Source organism: Hakea prostrata, chromosome 2, assembly GCF_041222555.1.
Source record: "Hakea prostrata isolate BN-2017 chromosome 2, UWA_Hpros_2, whole genome shotgun sequence".
NCBI classification, from domain to species: domain Eukaryota; kingdom Viridiplantae; phylum Streptophyta; class Magnoliopsida; order Proteales; family Proteaceae; genus Hakea; species Hakea prostrata.
Window position 1 is genome coordinate 36,379,548 of NC_142601.1, and position 19,297 is coordinate 36,398,844.

Genomic DNA, 19,297 nt, shown 5'->3' on the forward strand with positions numbered 1-19,297 from the left:
GTTCGACAAAATCATGCCTACGTTCACCAGAGAAAAAAAAAATTTCACTATTTTCAGAAAACCACACACCACTCTTACACCCACAAAATACTACCATTTGCTTGCCTCCAATCTTTATCTCAGAATGAGTTCCTTCCCCCAATTCCTATAAGGATTGATTCCTATAAATTATCCCACAAAGACTATTTATAATAAAACCTATAACTCTAATCGCAATATAATTACAGTTTTGCCCCAATATTAATAATTTACTCAAATCCTGTTTCACTTACAAATACAACCAAAAACATAATTACATGGACTCACATAATACAAAACGCCCAAACCCAACAATTGCAACCCTCACTGATTTTTAGGGGTGGTGGCAGTTTTTTCTAAGTCTGACCCCAATAATTTTAATTGATGGCTTAAGAGACCCGCTCTTCCAACAACCACCACCACCCTCTACAAAAGCCTTTGCATCGGATTCGCAGTGTTTTTTTTTTTGTTACAAAGATGATATTACGCTTTCAGCTTTCATCTTTCCAAAATTACCAATCCATAATTTCAAATATATTGGTCATCCCCTCAATAAAACTAGAAATACAGGTGTTCGCAGTAGTAAATTCGTATTTCTTTTGGGCATAAACATTAATGGCTACCAAAAATAGAAGATGAGGCGCCCGTAGAGAAGCTCAATCTGCATTTACTACCAAAAATATCCATCATACTCCTTTTAACTGTTTCTGCCAAAAGACAATACAAACCGGGAAAAACCAGAAACTAGCCTCGCATGAATTTCATCTGCCCTAACTAGTGTATGACTCATAATCAAAACAATTAGGGAGAAATGGGTAAAGACAAACCCTTGCAATCAAAGAGTTTCAGCAACCTCTTCCTATTGATGGACAAAATTGGATGGATGCAACCATTTCCCTCACCTCACAATAGAATTACAGTGGTGTATGTCACTGATTGTGATTCCAGGATGTCATTCCGAAGATAAATTTTTTATCCACAACTTATCCATTGGATCAGTGACTAACTCAATACCCGTAACCTGGAGAAAGAGAAATCATCATCAGGTTAATCAGTCTATGACATTTCGGCATTGTACAGCATGACAGAAAGCAAGGAAACAAACCTGAATTGTCCATTGGGTTTCCAGCAGCAACTGGTTCAGGCTCCTTAATGTCCACAACCACGGCATCTGATGTGAGGAAGGTCCTTGCTACTGAAGCTGCATGCTCCAGACAGCATCTAACAACCTGGATTCAGAGAACACAAGCATTAGCAAGAATCTTGCAGATTGAACATGCACCCAGTAGAACCCAAGGTTGAAGATTCCCATATTCCCTCTTCATTTATGAGACCTAGCAAGTATTTAAACCACTAACCAAGGCAAAATAGCAGAAACTTAAACATAGGTTACTACTCATCAGTAATTCATAAGATCAGCTGCAAAATTGAAATTCCCCCAAGACCCTCGACTTCACATTTGCAAACTGACAGCTTTTCAGAGAGTATTAAATCTAGAGACCATATCCTCAACCTTCACAATCTACTCTGTACTTTATGTCTATTTTATTTCTGCATTTTTGTACTCTTAGAAACTTGACCTACCCAGCTAATGTCAAGTTCATGTTACTAACACACAGTGAAGCAACATACCTTTGTTGGATCAATTATTCCAGCAGCCATCAAATCCTCATAATTACCCGTTGCAGCATTGTAGCCAAACTTTGGATTGTCACTTGACAACACCTGAAACAATGCCAGAACATCAGAATTCAACTACATTGGCTTGAATGAGAAAGGACATCAGGCTCATAGTTTCACAAACAACCTAATGACTGAAAATTGATAGACACAATCACATACCTTCTCAATAACTACGCTTCCATTGACACCTGCATTTTTGGCAATTAACTTGAGAGGATAGCCCAAAGCCCTTTTAACAATGTCAGCCCCAACCTGCCCAAATTTAAACATGATCAATGTTAGAATACTAGAAAACTACAAAAGCATAAATAGTACCACTACCAGTTCAAAGAAGAGTGGGAGGGAAGCAAGAGCTTGGATCTGAGAAGCAGCCACTGTACAAAGCTTCTGAGTATTTTGTAGCTTTTTGGGCGTGTAGGAATTGGTACAAGTAGGCCATGAACAGGACATATATTCACAAAAGCTAGAAAACAATTGACATATTACCTTCTGCTCATCATTCTCAAGTGCATCTTTAATGGCATCAACCTTTGCAGCAAGTCTCAACAAGGTACAGCCACCACCAACTACTATACCCTCCTCAACTGCTGCCTGGAAACCATAAATAGAAGACATTTTATTAATTTTCAGAAGAATATACAAGAAATAATACACCAAGAATTTAACATTAAACTAATATAACACACAATTAATTCAAACATACCTTTGTTGCATTAAGGGCATCCTCTACCCTCAATTTCTTTTCTTTTAGCTCTGTCTCTGTTTGCGCCCCGACCTACCGATATACATAAGATAATTATATTATACAATATACATCAACTACATATAGAAACTTCTCAACAATCAAGAATATGCATGTCAGTTTGCAAAATGCTAGATGGTTTACCTGAATCACAGCAACACCACCAGAAAGTTTAGCAATTCGCTCATTAAGCTTCTCTCTCTCATAATCCTGCTCTGCAGCCTGCATAGCAACATGTACTACATCAAGAGAAGCTCACCACCAATAGGCATTAAAAATTATGGATGGGCCACACTTGGAGTAAGGAAGAAAATTCAGTCTAGAATTTCACCTCAATGAGGTTGCGAATTTGAGCAACTCGCTTATTTACAGCTTCTTGAGTGCTGCCATCACCTACAATTGTGGTAGTATCCTTGGTGAGTACCACCTTGGCCGCATGACCCAAGACATCCTTCTCAGCTTTGTCAAGGGTTAGCCCAACTTCTTCCCTAATTACAGTAGCTGCACCAAGAATGAAACCACCCCAAAAATCAGATCAAAAATAAATTAAAAAAAAAAACAGAAAAAAGGGAATAATGGGCTCCCTAATTCCACACGCTATATGTTGATAATTAGCAGAAACAGATAATCAAGCTAACAGCAGAAGTACAATTACTATGTGAGGATTCAACCTCCAGTCAGAATAGCAATGTCATCAAGGTATTGGCTTTTGCGTTCCCCAAACCCAGGAGCTTTAAGTGCAGCAATCTTGAGTGCTCCCCTGAGCTTATTTACAACAAGAGTAGCCAGAGCTTCCTGTTCAATGTCTTCAGCAACTATTACAATTGGATATCCTCCTTTTATAGCATCTTCCAGAACATTGATGAGGTCCCTTGCATTATTGATCTTTTTATCGACGAGAAGCAACTGCATTAAGAACATCCATCATTAGGAAGCAAATACACAAACACTATCTTCTTTTAGAGAAAAGGGCTCATGGATAAATTTTGTACCTTGCAGTTTTCATATTCCACCGCCATCTTTTCGCTGTCTGTCACAAAGTAGGGGGAGATGTAACCACGGTCAAATTGCATTCCCTCCACAACATAAAGGTTATTCTCGGCACTCTTTCCTTCTTCAAGAGTCACCACACCCTTTCTGCCCACCTTACTCATGGCTTCAGCTATCATATTTCCTACTTCATAGTTGTTTCCAGCACTAACTGCAGCTACATCTGCTAATTCACTGTCTTCAACCTGCCATACAGTTCTATATTAACATTTAACATTGAAATACCAAAATCCAAGGTAACAGTTTGAAGAGTCAAATATCTGACAATAAGTTCTAGAAGAAAAGCTCATAGAAAGAGACAAATACATGTTTTCATTGAATTGCTACACAGCACCAAAAATACCTAAAATTAATTAACATCAAACAAATCCAATATAAATATACCTCCTTGGACATCTTCTTGAGCTCAGCAACCAAAGCTTTTGTGGCTTTCTCAATTCCTCGAGTAATCTGAATAGGGTTAGCACCAGCTGCTACTACCTGGATGGATCACTGCAGGTTAGTAATACAGAAACATATGCTCTTCAACCTTCTTTTTCTTAAAACACACATACACACAGGGAACATACACACGGAGGGAAGGAATGACTCACAAACCTTGACACCTTCTGCAATCAAACCTTGTGCAAGAACAACTGATGTTGTCGTTCCGTCACCAGCCAAGTCATTGGTCTTTGAAGCAGCTTGTCTTACCAATTTAGCACCAATGTTCTCTACAGGATCTTCCAACTCAACCTGAAGATTGAACAAGCAAAATATTAAAAAAATTTTATTTTCTATTTTTGCACCAAACTCTGATCAATTGAAATGAGTTTGAATAGAAAAGGCTGAAAATTGCTTCAACCTATATCATACTACACACTTTAATAAGCAGGAGTTCACGATGTCTCATAGTATAGTCATTGTCACTCCATTTAAAATTTCAAAAACCTTGGTCCCTGTTTTGGGCTGGTGAGACAAACAAAACATTTGGAACCTCTATTCTCACCCAAACCGGCTCTCGCAAATGCAATCCTCTATAGTGCACCCACATATGAGGTTGCTGAAAGCGCCACCAACCTCCCCCCCCCCCCCACAAAAAAAATAATTAAATAAAATTTAAGAAAATCCAAAAAATGATGTTGCTGGAATTCCCTCAGCCCACTGTCTTCTCCCTGCCTGTGCTTATCTTGACCGGTAGCTTAGTCGAATTTTTTGCACCAGAGGAATTTTTTTTTCCCCAGTAAAGAAAAGAAGAGACTGTTACTAAGTCAGGACTTTTTTTTTTTTTTTTTTGGGGGGGCACAAAGGGGCTTTATTAAGCCGGGGGATGGGGATATAATATGCCTCAGCAAGAGTCGAACCCACGACCTCTTCACTAAGAAGTGTTGGTTTCAACCACTAGAACAGCTCTACAAAATATGGCACTCATTATCCAAAGATGGGAAGCAATTGCTAAGGGAGATTGTCAATGCCAATGAAAGCCTTATCTTTCTGCAATTCAAATTTCTGAATTTGGTTTTGAACGGATGTCCTATGAAACAATGGGTGGGTTGAAATGATCAGCAGAATAAATTTATGTACTCCTCAGTGGTGCTAAATATGAGATGGTTTTCTTCTCAACAAATAATTCTATGTTCACTTAGATGAGTTTCTACGTTGAGGTAGGTTGGTCATTTTTTAACTTTCTTTCCAAAAGCTCCGCATTTTTCAACTTCTATGATACTCTTTGTGATGCAATCTTAGAATCAATCATGCAGTCCCAGGGTTGCCAGGATCAACCTGGAGGATAAACGAAATAGAAAAGAAAGCATTAGGATACAGATGTCATTCTTCAAGATGACAAGTAGCTCTTTAAGGCCACAGAAAAAGGACTCTTCAAGGTCCAAATCAACCCATACATGAGTTCAAATCATTCTTCCATCACATTCCATTGATACATGGCCCCAAGGGCTTACATATGAAGGCAATGAAAAATTACATTTTAGGTAACACAATAAAACAACCCATACGTGAGTTAATTTTAACTAAAAAGAATATAATTACTTAATTAGATTGGTAGCAAATATGCTAATTATTTACATAGGGAGAGAGCAAACATGCTAATTATTTAAATAGAAGGATAGTAAATATACTGTACACTAGTTACTTAAATGGAAGAACACTAAATGAACTAATAATTTAAATAGGTAGGAATCGTCATTGTTGGTGCAACCTAGAGGGGGGGTTATTAGGTTGCAACTAGTGGATTGTCCCAATTCTTCGGTTTGTGCGGAAATACACGGTAAATTGAAAATTCAAATGAAACTAAACAATACAAGCAACCACAACACGAGATTTATAGTGGTTCGACTATACAAGTCTACGTCCACTCCTCTCTTGGCCTCAAGAGAGTATTCCACTATTGATTCTCTTTCAATACAATGGGTAGAGATCAAACCCTTATAATAATCTTTGTTGCGGGGCAAGAGAACCCTTTACAATCTTTGTTTAACAAGCAGGGCAAGAGCACCCCTTAACAATCTTTGTTTACGGGCAAGAGCACCCAAGCAATCTTTGTTCACGGGCAAGAGCACCCAATGACCAATTCTAATCTACCAACCTAGACTAGAATTGAAACAGTTACAAAGGAAGGATGTTACCTTAAGAGGTGTGACACTTTACCTCTTGTGTGAATGTGATGCAATGTGAGTTGTATGCTCAAATGGAAATGTATGCACCACCGACGCCTTCAATCACCTCAAGCTTGGCTTCCACAAGCTTAGAAACACCTTGGTATATTTCTTCAAGGTTGGGAGAAGGTGAAAGGCAAAGCACAAGGCTTTCTTGCAATTTGAGAGCTTTAGGATCACTTGGGGAGTGGGTGATCAAGTGTGAGTGTTGTTACTCTCAAATGAGGTGAATTGGGTTTATATAGAGCACCTTTGAGTGCCAAAACCCAATCCCCAACGGATAGAAAACGGACACATTTTTGTCCTGTTTTTCAGCCCAGACGGACGTCCGTCTGGTCAGACGGTCATCCGTCTCAAAAGTATCCATTGCAAACAGCTATAGAGGATATTCTCTTTAAACTAGCCGTTATAGTCAAATCTGGGCCAGACGGACGTCCGTCTGCCCAGACGGACATCCGTCTGGCCGGGACTGGCTCAGACGGACATCCGTCTGGCCTGGACTGGCTCAGACGGACATCCGTCTGGCCTTCTGTTGTTTTCTGAGAAACAGAGTTATCAATACAGACGGACATCCGTCTGCTCAGACGGACATCCGTCTGCTCAGACGGCTGTCCGTCTGAACTCTATTTTGCTGACTTAAGTTGGGGCTGGGACATGGCTTGGGTTTTTAGATCGTTTTGACAATCCTAAGCGCTGTACACCTTACTAACACGTCCTAGGTCACTCTAGTAACATGGATTACATATTATGGATGTATTTACATGTGTGTGTATGCAAAGGTGTCCTAAGCCCTAATTCAACCTAAGTCTTGATCTTCGACTTGATTTTGTGCAACGGTCTTCATGTCCATCTTGACATGGTCATCTTGACTTAGACTTCATGTCCATCTTCATGTCTGTCTTGGCATGATCTTGGCTTTGACTTGCATATGGCTTTGACTTGGAGTTGGTCCACTTGTTCTCATCTTGAACTAAAACATCATAACTCAATATAGCCATTAGTAATTCATGCTTATTATCATCAAAACCAATAGAGGCTGATGTGGCAAATGCTGACATGGCATTTCCCAACAATTGATGATGATAAACACATAAATGATTGGAAAATATGAATGATAATTAATAGCAAATAAACACTCATTCATATGCATGTTATTTTCATGTTTTTCCATGGTGAATTCTAATTCATGTTTGTTATCATCAAAACATGGTGAATTCAAGTTTCATGTTTGTTATCATCAAAACCAATGGAGGCCATGTGGCAAAATGCTAACATGGCATTTTCCAACAGTCATACTTGTCGAAGGCCTTCTAATCAACTCGTAGATTGGGAGCAAATATGCCAATTATTTACATAGGGAGACAGCAGACATGCTAATTATTTTAATAGAAGACTAGTAAATATACTGTACATTAGTTACTTAAATGGAAGAATACTACAACAACAACAACAACAACAACAATAAGCCTTGTCTGAACTAAATGGAAGAATACTAAATATACTAATAATTTAAATAGGCTTTCCTAATCAACTTGCTTTCCTTTCCAAGCTTGGATAAGGTCAATGCAAGATTGCATCATTCTCCCCAAGTTGAAAAGAATCCATCCTCGAATTTGAACCATCATTTGAAGCTGGATAATTTGGAAGAAGATAAAGACAAGTGTGGGGGCAACTCTTCAAGGATTCTAGCTAATAATCTTTAAGGCGGCTTTGCAAATTCTTCCAAAGCACCAATAATTAAACTCTTCTAGGGTCTACGCAATGGCGCCACCAGGAGGAGTTGACACCTTAGTTTGCTCAAACCAACCATTAAACATCAATTGATGACTGAAGACATGAGCATGCAAACGTTTGTCTGTGAAATGGATAGCTTTGGATACAGAGGGGGTGCAAAATGGTGATCTAGCCTTTTCTTTTTTCCTTTTTTCCTTTTTTCTTCTTGGCTTAACCCCTGATTCCGTGTGGCCAGCAATGGATGAATGACAATGTCACAAGCTCTGCTACTTGCACTTTAACTGCATCTTTTGATAAGTGGAATATTTCTTCCTCTCGAATCACATTGATGCATTTGTGGTTCTTAGGAGTCAAGATCATTTATCTTGTGATTTTCTATAATAATAATTTTTTACCTCTGCATGTTAAGATGGCTGACCTCCCATCAGTGCTAATTTTCCTTCAATAGTTGAAGAATGAAATTGCCTTTTACCCAGGACTTGTCAGATCTGTTACTCTTATCTCAGGCCATGAAACTGTTTTGGTTTAACAACAGAAATAAGAAAAGATCCTACACAAGCTAAAGGTTATGGGAAGAGCACTCCTCTTGCCTATCTCCAAAATATAAATTGCACATGATCCCAGGTAGAAGGATCATCAAGAGAGACTCCCGTTCTCAAGGTGGATGGACTACCAAACATTTTTTTTATTTTTTTTATTTCTGTCCTTGAAATCATGGTTCGAAATTTCAGTAGAGTTGGTCGAGATAGACCAAAATATTTCAAATTTGACCTAGGTTGGGGCAAAAAAGACTTTAACTTAGCACGTACTCCAAGTTTCAGCCATAAGAAAGATGTTTAGGTTAAAATTTTGCCCCATTTCAGCAACTGCATTCAAAACTCTGAAATACAACAGATGCTAGATATGAATACAACTTATCCAAACAGCTCACCATTCCAATTCATCTCAGTTGGTGACAACTAGTCTTGTCTAAAGTGTACACCAAGCTTGTATTTGTGCATGATTTTGGCCATTCCACTTGCAATTCTTAGTAAAACAACCTGTTGGAAGTTTGAATAAGTCTTCTTAAGCTAGAATTTGGCAGATTCAAGGTTGATTTCTTAAAGATTCACAATTTGAAGAATACTGAAGTACAGTTAAGAGTAAATGGACCCCAAAACATATAACAAATTAGAAACTAAGTACACAACTAGAAGTTGGGATTTCTTAAAAAACTGAGTATGTAAAAAACTCGCACTTGACGGTGAAATGGATGACATGATCTGATGCTGGAAATTGTCATAAATTCTGATAGCCAGAACTATTATGATGATGTTACTAAAAGAAAATGATGTAACCCAAGGTTTAGGGTTAGATTTTCAGGATCTTCCAAGATAGAACCATCTCACAATTAAGGGCTTCAGGTCTTTCGGCCAAGGGTTTTAGAGGACAATAATGCTGTTGGGATTGTTATTTCAGATCTGAATTCATGTAGAATTTCAAATTTCAGATTTGAAACTCAAAGCCTAGGTGAACTAGGCTTCAGCTAGGGTTAGGTTTAGGGTTTGGGGTGGGGGGAACCTGCAGTTCAGAGCTGGTAATATCTATGTTCAGTAGTTTAGGGACTGTTTATAGGAGGTAGGGGCTGAGGTATGAAGGTTTGAGAATTCTCCGGAATTGAAAATTCTGCAACTTCTCAAGGAAGAAAATGAAGTGCAGAAATTTTCAATTTCAAAACTCAAGAAAGAAGGCAGGTTTGGACCCACAGGGGATCGATCTTGGTTCAACAGGCTTAAGCGATCCAAAACCGGGTATAATGAGGTGTTTTGGGGCTAGAATGAAGGAGTCCAAGTTGGGGTGGGATCCGAAAACGTGGGAAGAAGAAGGAGATGGGGATTGGCTTCTAGGGTTTGGGGAAAAGGGCTGGAGATGCTTGAAGGGGTGGGGATGTCTTGGACTTACTTGTGAGTGGGTACTTTGCTGGAATTCTGCCGATGTAAGCTTGAAGATGCTTGATTACTTGAATTAACACTGCTGGAATTCTTTGCAGAAGGTGAGATTACTACTAGAATTTCTAAACTTGAGATTTACTCTCCAGCCCAGGCCGTAAAGGTTTCCTTCCCCACGGCCCAATCCTTTGTTTGACTCAAATCAACTAATTTACTTTATTCAGAATTAAAAGGCTATTTATAGCCTGAATATAAGACTCTTTGACTCAACTTAGGGTTCCTTAAGTGATAAGGATCCCACTGTTGACTAACTATTCAACTTGGATTCTAACTAATAGGGAATTGGACTTAGGGTGGGTCTCCTTTATAGTTTAGGATACTACCACCATACACGGACTCTTACTTCAATTATACTCTTGCTAATTTAAACAAACATGGACTCAACTAAAATAGAACTACTTTAAGACAAGGTTCTTAAAATTAAGGAACCCTATCCTAACAAGTCAACCCTAACTAAAAATGACTGTAACTCTTAAATGACTGACTAAAACAGAAAAATAAAGATAGATCTCTGACCCTTGGATCAAGAGGATTCTATCAAGACCCATATTCAACCTAGAAGGGGGCTTAAAATTACCAAAATACCCCTAGGATATTCGGTTAGCTTTGAATGCCTTGTTGGGTCTAGTTTATGGGCCCAATTTTTGGGGATCCCAACCCAGGATACATCAGCCCTCCCCATCTTTAAAACATTCATCACTTGATGAATGTGCTTGTCATGTGTCTCTGGGTCAACTCTTTGGAGGGCTTTCAAGTGGACTCGACCTCTCATCTTGTAGTGACGAGGAGGTAGTAGTACAGGGCCACAAGCACTGCTCCTAGACAGAACTCTAAAAGGATGATGACTTGGGAGACGTAGTCTTGAAGCCTAGGAGTGTCTTCTTCAACGAACCAAGAGAACATGGGGAGGTGACTAATGAAGCTTTTGGAGTCCTTCTCTATCAGTATCTTTATTTTGACTATTGCTATGGCCCGTAAGAGTTCTCCAGTATCCTCCTTAAGAACGAAAATGGGACTGAAGGAGGGTCAGCTTTGCATGGACTTGATGCTGGTATGGCTCTGTTGTCTGGCAGCAGTATAGAACCCTCTGGTGTAGTGGATACCTCATCAATGGAATCTTCTTTCCCTAGAGTAGTCTTGTCAATCTGTTCTATCACCTCCTCCGTAAGAAACTGTTGGATTGGTGAAGACAGTTCATCATCTGGTTGTGGGGCTTTAGATTTGCTGGTGGTGTCTAGGTTGAGCTCTTGACGAGGTACTTCAGGTTTAGGATCCACCAAGTGCCACATTTCGATACTGGAATCCTTCTGAATGTCCTCTTCTTCTTGATCTCTGTTGGTAGGTTCAAGGGTAATAGTACAATCTTCTGACCTTTGTACCTAAATTTCACACAACCAGGGCCTCCCTAAAATAATGTCAATCAATCCCATGGGTACTACATCATCACATCATATCTCCTCTGAGTAAGAATGAAACCTGATGGGAACTAGACACCTATGAATGACTTCTAACTCTTCACTGTCTACAAGGGAAACTTTATGGGGTTGGGAATGCCTTTCAGTCTTAAAATAAGTCTATTTACAAATTCTCCAAACACCACATCAAAGCTACTACCACCATCAACAGTTACCAAAGCTTTGAGCTCACCTAATTGGACTCTAGTGTAAAAGGGGCAACTCCTCCAATCTTCTTCTTCTTTTCTAGTACTAAAAGGATATTGAGGGAGGGCTACAATAGAAGTCATCCATGTTGCTGCTTACTGCTGGTTCTTGTAGCACTAATACCATTGATGTAACCTAGGGTTTAGAGTTTGATTTCAGGATCTTAAAAGTTCGAACCAGCTCACAATTAAGGGATTTAGGTGTTTTGGCCAAGGGTTTTAGAGGCCAATAATGCAGCTGGGATTGTTATTTCATATCTAATAAAATTGTATAAGACTTCAAATTTCAGATTAGAAACTCAAATCCTAGGTGAACCAAACATCAGCTAGGGTTAGGGTTTGGCGTGTGGGGGGTATCCTGCAGTTTAGAGCTGGTAGCATCTCTGTTTTGTAGTTTAGGGACTGTTTAGAGGAGGTAGGGGCTGAGGATGAAGGTTTGAGAATTTTCTGGAGTTTAAAAATTCTGTAACTTCTCAAGGAAGAAGATGAAGTGCAGAAAATTTCAATTTCAAAACTCAAGAAAGAAGGCATGCTTGGACTAACATAGGTTAGATCTTGGTTCAACAGGCTTGGGCAATCTTAAAGAGGGCAAAATGGGGTGTTTTGGGGGGTAGAATGAGGGAGTCCTAGTTGGGGTGGGATCTGAAAACATGGGAAGAAGGAAATGAGGTCAGCTTCTAGGTTAGAGAAAAAGGGCTGGAGATGCTTGCAGGGGGTTGGGGATGTCTTGGACTTACTTGTGAGTGGGTGCTTCGCTGGGATTCTGCCAATGTAAGGTTGAAGATTCTTGATTACTTGAACTAATGCTGCTGGAATGTTTTGAAGAAGATGAGGTTACTACTAGAATTTCTAAACTTGAGATTTACTCTCCAGCCCAGGTTGTAAGGATTTCCTTCCCCATGGCCCAAGCCTTTGTTTAACTCAAATCAACCAATCTACTTTATTCAGAATTAAGACTATTTGTAGCCTGAATACAAGACTCTTTGACTCAAATTAGGATTCCTTAAGTGATAAGGATCCGACTGATGACTAACTACTGAACTTGGATTCAAACCAATAGGGAATTGGACTCAGGGTGGGTCTCCTTTTTAGTTTAGGATACTACCAACTCTTACTTAAATTAAATTCTTGCTAAATTAAACAAACATGGACCCAACTAAATAAACCTATTTTAAGATAAGATTCCTAAAATTAAGGAACCGTATCCTAACAACTCAACCCTAACTAAAATGGACTGACTACTGACTCAAACACAAAAATTAAGATAGATCCCTAACCCTTGGATCGAGGGGATTCTATCAAGACCCATATTCAGCCTTAAAAGGGGGCTTGAAAAATTATCAAAATACCCCTGGGATATACAATCAGCTTTGAATGTCTGTTGGGTCTAGTTTTTTGGCCCAATTTTTGGGAAAGCCCAACCCAGGATACATCAGAAAAAAATTTTAGAAAGTTGAATGTGTTTCCTCAATAGAATGAATGGATTGATGGAGGGTTGAAGAGGAGGAATTTGGAATGGAACTTTTAGAAACCCAACAGGCCTTATGAGTAGAAGAAAGGGGTACAAAATTAAAAGGCTACAGCAACAGCAGCTGAATCAAATGGAAGAAGCATAGCAACATCAATACAATTACTGGACTCTTGATGTCATCAGTCAAAACCAATTTGACTTCCTCTTCCAACATATGGTTCGAAAAAGCGGAGGAAGAGAAATTTGAGAAACAAAGAACAGCTAAATATAGCCCTCTACAGAAAGACCCTTTCAGCCATAGGTGTTTGGCCTTCTCGAGATGGCCTCGGCCCTTCTTATACTCAAACATGAACAAGAGAAGCTAGCAGCAAAGCAAAATTTCTTCATTAACTCCATAAAATTGTGGGGAGGCTATATAAAAAGGGGCTCCTGGGCTTGCTCACAAGATAGAAACTAACTCTTGCTAAGGAATATAGCTAATCTTCTCAGCAGTTACCGTGGGAGTTAAAATAGGATTTTCTAAATTAAATTTTGAAATTACTTCACTGAAAAATATGGGTTATTTTCTCAGCACAAATTTTTAAAAAAAAAATTAGGAAACTAATTAAAATCTTCATTCCCCAAAGCTGAAGTTGGTACCCACATAGTTCCACTAGGGACCTTCTAGGGATACCCCACTTGGGAAAAAATATGGGCTATAACACTATTCACATGAACAAATATATGAACAGTGTTTTGGACTATATCAGCAAATAAAAGTTTACCAAAACAACCAGCAACTCCCAGCCCAATCAGACTGACCCCAACCCATGGCTGGTTTGGTCAATGGGAATCTAAGCATTTGCATCAAGTATCGTTTTTCCCTAAAATAATTTGTTGCCAAAAAATTAGAGAAAATATCAAATGCCAAGGCTTAAAAAATTGTATATAAAATGGAATAAGCTTATCCATGACTTCACCAAGTTGGACTTAATATTCTACTGTCCCATTTTCAAATTGGGTTTGATTTCCTTCCAACAAACCTTTTAAGAAAGGGATTAGTACTTGGAGCCTGTTTGGTAATGTTTCCAATCTAAAACACATGTTCTCACCGAAAGATCTTCATATGGTTTTTATTAACTTAGAAAAAGGTCATGCTAGGGTCTCTAGAGTGTTAATTTGACAAGTACTAGAGAATAGAACTGCTACAAATAAATATGTGAACATAGTTAAAGATAAGTATGAGAGTTCAATGACACGGGTAAGAATGGTGAGGGGACAAAGTGGTGAATTCCCAATTACAAATGGACTACATCAAGGATCAACCTTCATCCCATATTTGTTTGCACTTGTAATGGATGAACAAACCAAAGATATTCAAGATGAGGTTCCTTGGTATATGCTTTTTGCTAACAATGTAATTTCGATAGATAAAACACAAGTAGGGATAATACCAAGTTAGAATCACGGAGAACAACTTAAGGGAAGTGGTGAGAAAAAATATGCATAGCTTAGTACTAATATCTAGTATGTCATCAAACAGAGATGATTGGAAGGCAAGAATCCATGTAGCCAACCCCTTTTAGTTGGGACAAGGCTGCTTCTTTTTGTTGTCATTGTGCTAAAAAGACATTTAGAGCCACAAAATGATGTTTGGTAAACCTAATTCAAATTTTTTTCAAAGATCAACATAAGCAAAGGCATGAAATGATAGAGTGGCAAGTGTTTGCACTTCTCTCTTCTTTGTTGAAGCCTAAAATGGAAATTTCTGAGAAAGGTGTTTTGTTTAGAGTCAGCTTTTTAATTTAATGAGAAAAAAGAAGTTTTGAAAATTAACGAAACAAGTTTTGGAAAGGTGTTCCCAGTACCTTGATTTGGACACAAACAAGGGCAGGTTTGTTTCATTGTCGCATATAAACAGACTAGCATTCCCCCCCCCCCCAAAAAAAAAAATGTTTAACTAGCGCTGAAAAAGGCCAAAAACAAGGGGCAAAACCATTACCAAACATTCACTTAGTGGTTGAATCTCTGTATTTGAGAAATATACAAGCAAGGTAAGATGACAGCTGCCAAATTTGGATACAAGACTAAATGAACATTCTGAGTGTGTTCTTCAACAACAGATGATATGTTTAGGGATATTTCATCATGGTTTTCGAGTTTCCACTCAAAATATGACAATTTAACTATCAAATTGGTTCAACAAAATTATTCAATGAAGCAAGTAGTATTTCAACCAAGTTTTGGTACTAAAATGAAATATTTAAATTTCAACAAAGGTCAAAACTGGCTTTTAAACCTTGCTAGGAATTACTTTCATTGATTCAACATACAGTTTCAATTTCTCCACCAGAATTGCTAATTGTTGACGTATTTCAAGCAATCAATAAGAAATTAAAATATAAATTATACCAAAGGAGAGCCTAAAACCATAACATGAATTTATCATTCATCAAAATATCAACAACAGCAGCTCTGCCTTATCCAAACTAAATAGGGTCAGCTGCATAATCTTTGCCTTCCAATGCCCTATTTGAGGTCATGCCCATTACAAGGCTAAAGCCATGTATGTCATTTGTCAGCACTTCTCTAAATGTTATTTTACTGCACCTCGCTCTTTTAGTTCCTTCAATAGAAACTAGCTTACTGCTTCGTACTGGAAACTATCAAGATACAACCCTGGGAGTAACATAAGTGATACTAACAAACTAGGAAAAGCCAAGACCGCAGTAAGGGGACAAGGTAAACCTACAAGGTTCTATAAATTAGCACTGGCCTTCATTTTTCCCATATCAGCAAATGAAAATTAGGCAGCATTAACGGTTAATATACCTCCTTGGCCACTGTGACACCATCATTAACAATCTTGGGGGAACCGTACTTGCTCTCCAACACGACATTCCTTCCTTTCGGACCAAGAGTAACCCCAACTAGGTCCGCAAGCTTGTTAACACCAGCCTGAAATTGATGAAAAAGAGGATAGTTAAACAGTTGCACGACAACAAAATGCTATAAAAGGAAGTACATTCAACTCGCATTCACCTGCAGCTTCTTGATGGCTGAACCATCCTGGTTGAAGTGCAATTCCTTGGCCATTGCCCTTATCTTTGGGGGACAGTTTCTCTGAAGTATAACATTTTGTCTCCTTACAAGTGAAGGTGAACATATGGAAGCAAATGAGGAAAGCTTCCTATCCCTTGCACCACTGCAAGGTGCTGCCAGGGAGCTGATTGAAGACATAGCTGTGAACGTCGATACCATTTTCTATACCAAACCTGTCAGATTTAACATCAATTTTCACAGAATACTTCAAACACTGGTGCTTAATTCAGACATCAATGCAAGTTCTAATCAATGCAAGCCAGCTCAACAATTAAGAACATCATCAGAGTTAAGAGAAGGAAGCTTACTTGGAAATCGCCGCTGCGAGGAAATAGGGTTTATCTGTTTTTACAGGATAAGCAAGTGAAGCAACCAGAGGGAGACGATTGATATACGGGAACAGTGCGCAGAGACCGCAATATGGGAGTGTATATTGGATTTAACGAAGCAATCGTGTTCCTTCTTGAAGCTTCCGACGAATATGGACCGTTAAATCAGTACCCCTTTGTGTTTGGTGTAATTTGGTGTATTTCGAAGACTCTAGAACATTACAGCTACGGGCCAAACCTGTTTTTTATTTTTTTTCGTTTTTTGTACTTATTGGGGGGTTTTTAGGTAATAACGGGCTCAAATTGTTACAGCTCGGCGGACTTCCCCCTGGTAGAGGGACGCGAAGGGATAACGGAAGTTGGTGAACCGGTCCTATTTCGACGATGAAGTAACCGTTTAACCAAAATGCCAAAGCTTACTCTTACTCCTTTTTTCTCTGGTAATAAAGTAAAATACTTGTTTAATGTTGACAAAAAAAAAAAAAAGTAAAATATTAAAATAATAATTATTATTATAATAAGAGATAATTACTGTTGCCTCTTGTACTTTGATTTTATTACTACTTTATCCCGGTACTTTTTAAAATTACTATTTCAACCTTTAATTTTGTCAACAATTACTAATGTCCCTACCATTAAGTTCCGTTAGTTTACTGATGATGTGGCATCTATATATTTTCTCAAAATCCCAAAAATAACCCTGCAATTATCTTTTTACTTATTTGCTCTTTTTTCAAGTTATAATACTACCCTTAATAGGAAAAAAATTAACTTTAATTTTACTTTTCTTTTTTAAAAAGAAACCACCAAATAAAGGAAAGATGTGATTTTTTTTCTTTAAAAATAAATCACCAAATAAAGGAAAGATGTAATTAAATAGAAACAAAAATATTAAGAAATCAAATTTAATTCAAAGCCGAAAATTGAAAATCTCCTAATATATGCTAACCATTATGTATGCTACCAAATTTTCTATCAATTATATCTTATATGCTAATTTGTTTGTAAAACTTCAATCATGGTAATTATGAAAAATTTAAGTGGAATGTGAAATTTCAACAATCATAAGTATGTGGTCCCACCAAATTCAAAACTAATTCTAAAATATAAGATTTTAAGGATATAATTGACATGCAATATAGTATCTATAAATGAGAGTAATGCCATATTTTTTACTTCTTAATTTTAAGGGCAAAATAGACATTTCATATTTGATGTTAACAGCCATTTAACACCTTTAGAAGTGAGGGGGCAATAGTAATTTCACAAAGAAGGGGGTTTGATTAGTAATAAAACCAAAGTATAAGGGGGCAATAGTAATTATCCCTTATAATAATTATAATAACAACACTAGTAAACATCAATCATCAATGGTACATGAGGGTCCTCCATATACAACTGGGATTTTATTTTTTTTTGGTAATCCAGAATTCTATTGAAAAGCAAAATGGATGGGAGGGGTAGATGGGTCAAACCCCATCAACCACTCAATTGGAAGCGGCCTTTTTATTGGACCCCAAACCGAAAGGGCCTTCTTGACTAGGAGGTTCACAACACTGTTGGAACTCCTAGGAACATGAGAAGGATTACAAGAAACAAAATTTTCAAGAAGTAAATAGATATCCTGGATCGAAGGCTCCAAGATAGGTGAAGGTTTAAGCTTGTCTTTTATATAATTGATCAGATTGTTGCAGTCTCTCTCAATTTGATTCAAACCCATTTTGTAGAGCCTCCAAAAGTCCAATTCTGAACGCCACTATCTCTGCTTCTTTTGCCAAACCATAGGTTCCAGGGAAAGATATAGCTAACAGTGGTTTCCCATCATGGTTGCAGATGATAACTCCAACTTCCCTTTGTTTTGAATCCTCCTTCCAGGAAGCGTCCGTATTCACCTTCACCATGACAAGCGGTGGAGGTTTCCAATGGCGATGTTGTTCTTCCTCCAACAAGGCGATGGGAATGGTTGATAATTTCTCTTGCCGTTGATTTGTCCAAAATTCTGATGCCGTCAGGAATGTTGCCTCAATTACTTCTTCCGACTTCCAAGATTTTTCACCCACAAGTAAATCATGCCTTGCCTTCAACAGTTTCCATACAAGGAACGGCATAAACTTTTCATTTTTTTCAGCTTCATCCCCATCTTGTTGAATTGCTTCCACATATCAATCCAATGTTTCAAAGAAGGGCAATTAATCTCTCAGATCCTCCATGATAGAGAATACCCGAGCCATACTCTTTTTGCAAATGGGCAATGACATAACACATGAGTAATTGATTCTTGCTGTCCACATTCACCACAAGTGGGATCTACCTTGATACCTCTATAGTTTTGATATGGAGAAAATATGATCAAACCGGGTTCATACTCGGTTCGACCCTCGACCCCAGTCGAGACAGAGGGAATCGACTCGCTTCCGAGCAAACCGGATCCAGAAGATAGCTTGCTGAGGAAGAAAACTAATTCAGCTACAAGCACGCCCTAATCCAACTTATGGATTAGGTTAATTACCCTAATGATGGCAGGTACAAATTGACGGCTGTTGCTTATCATTATCAAAGGGATAATCATCACATAACCTAGAGGTTATCTCAGGAGTACTCTACTAGTCCAAATTAGTAGAAGTCTATCGCTCAATGGATCTAACTGTTAAGATCCAACGACTACCCGAAGAAGGCTCGAATACATCCAACGAAGGAGATTCGAAGGTACATTCTATATAAACCTTACTTGCCTACGAGGTAAGGGGGATTCAAATTCACATACACACTGGTAGACGTAAACTATCAAAGGCTTACGATCTAGATCACCTTTCCCAGTTCTTCATTCCTTAGCTCTGTGCTTCTAGCAGAGTCGTTTGTGATTAAGTTCATCAACTGACTTAGCCTTCGG

General features: G+C 38.4%; 2 protein-coding genes across 2 annotated transcripts; both read right to left on the minus strand.

Annotated features, from left to right (window-relative positions):
* Positions 1-460: 460 nt before the first annotated feature.
* On the minus strand, positions 461-16,560 carry LOC149024270 (ruBisCO large subunit-binding protein subunit beta, chloroplastic-like). The gene is made up of 15 exons (XM_089144583.1): positions 16,387-16,560; positions 16,019-16,251; positions 15,809-15,934; positions 4,091-4,228; positions 3,878-3,973; positions 3,436-3,678; positions 3,115-3,349; positions 2,775-2,944; positions 2,588-2,665; positions 2,405-2,476; positions 2,188-2,292; positions 1,861-1,953; positions 1,651-1,743; positions 1,124-1,247; positions 461-1,039 (listed from the first exon to the last, which is right to left on the minus strand). The coding sequence occupies exons 2-15, from the start codon at positions 16,235-16,237 to the stop codon at positions 1,026-1,028; spliced, it is 1,806 nt and encodes a 601-aa protein (XP_089000709.1). The 5' UTR covers positions 16,238-16,251; positions 16,387-16,560; the 3' UTR covers positions 461-1,025.
* Positions 16,561-18,107: 1,547 nt separating this feature from the next.
* On the minus strand, positions 18,108-18,515 carry LOC149024271 (uncharacterized). The gene has a single exon (XM_089143446.1). The coding sequence runs from the start codon at positions 18,513-18,515 to the stop codon at positions 18,108-18,110; it is 408 nt and encodes a 135-aa protein (XP_088999572.1).
* Between the last annotated feature and the right edge of the window lie 782 nt (positions 18,516-19,297).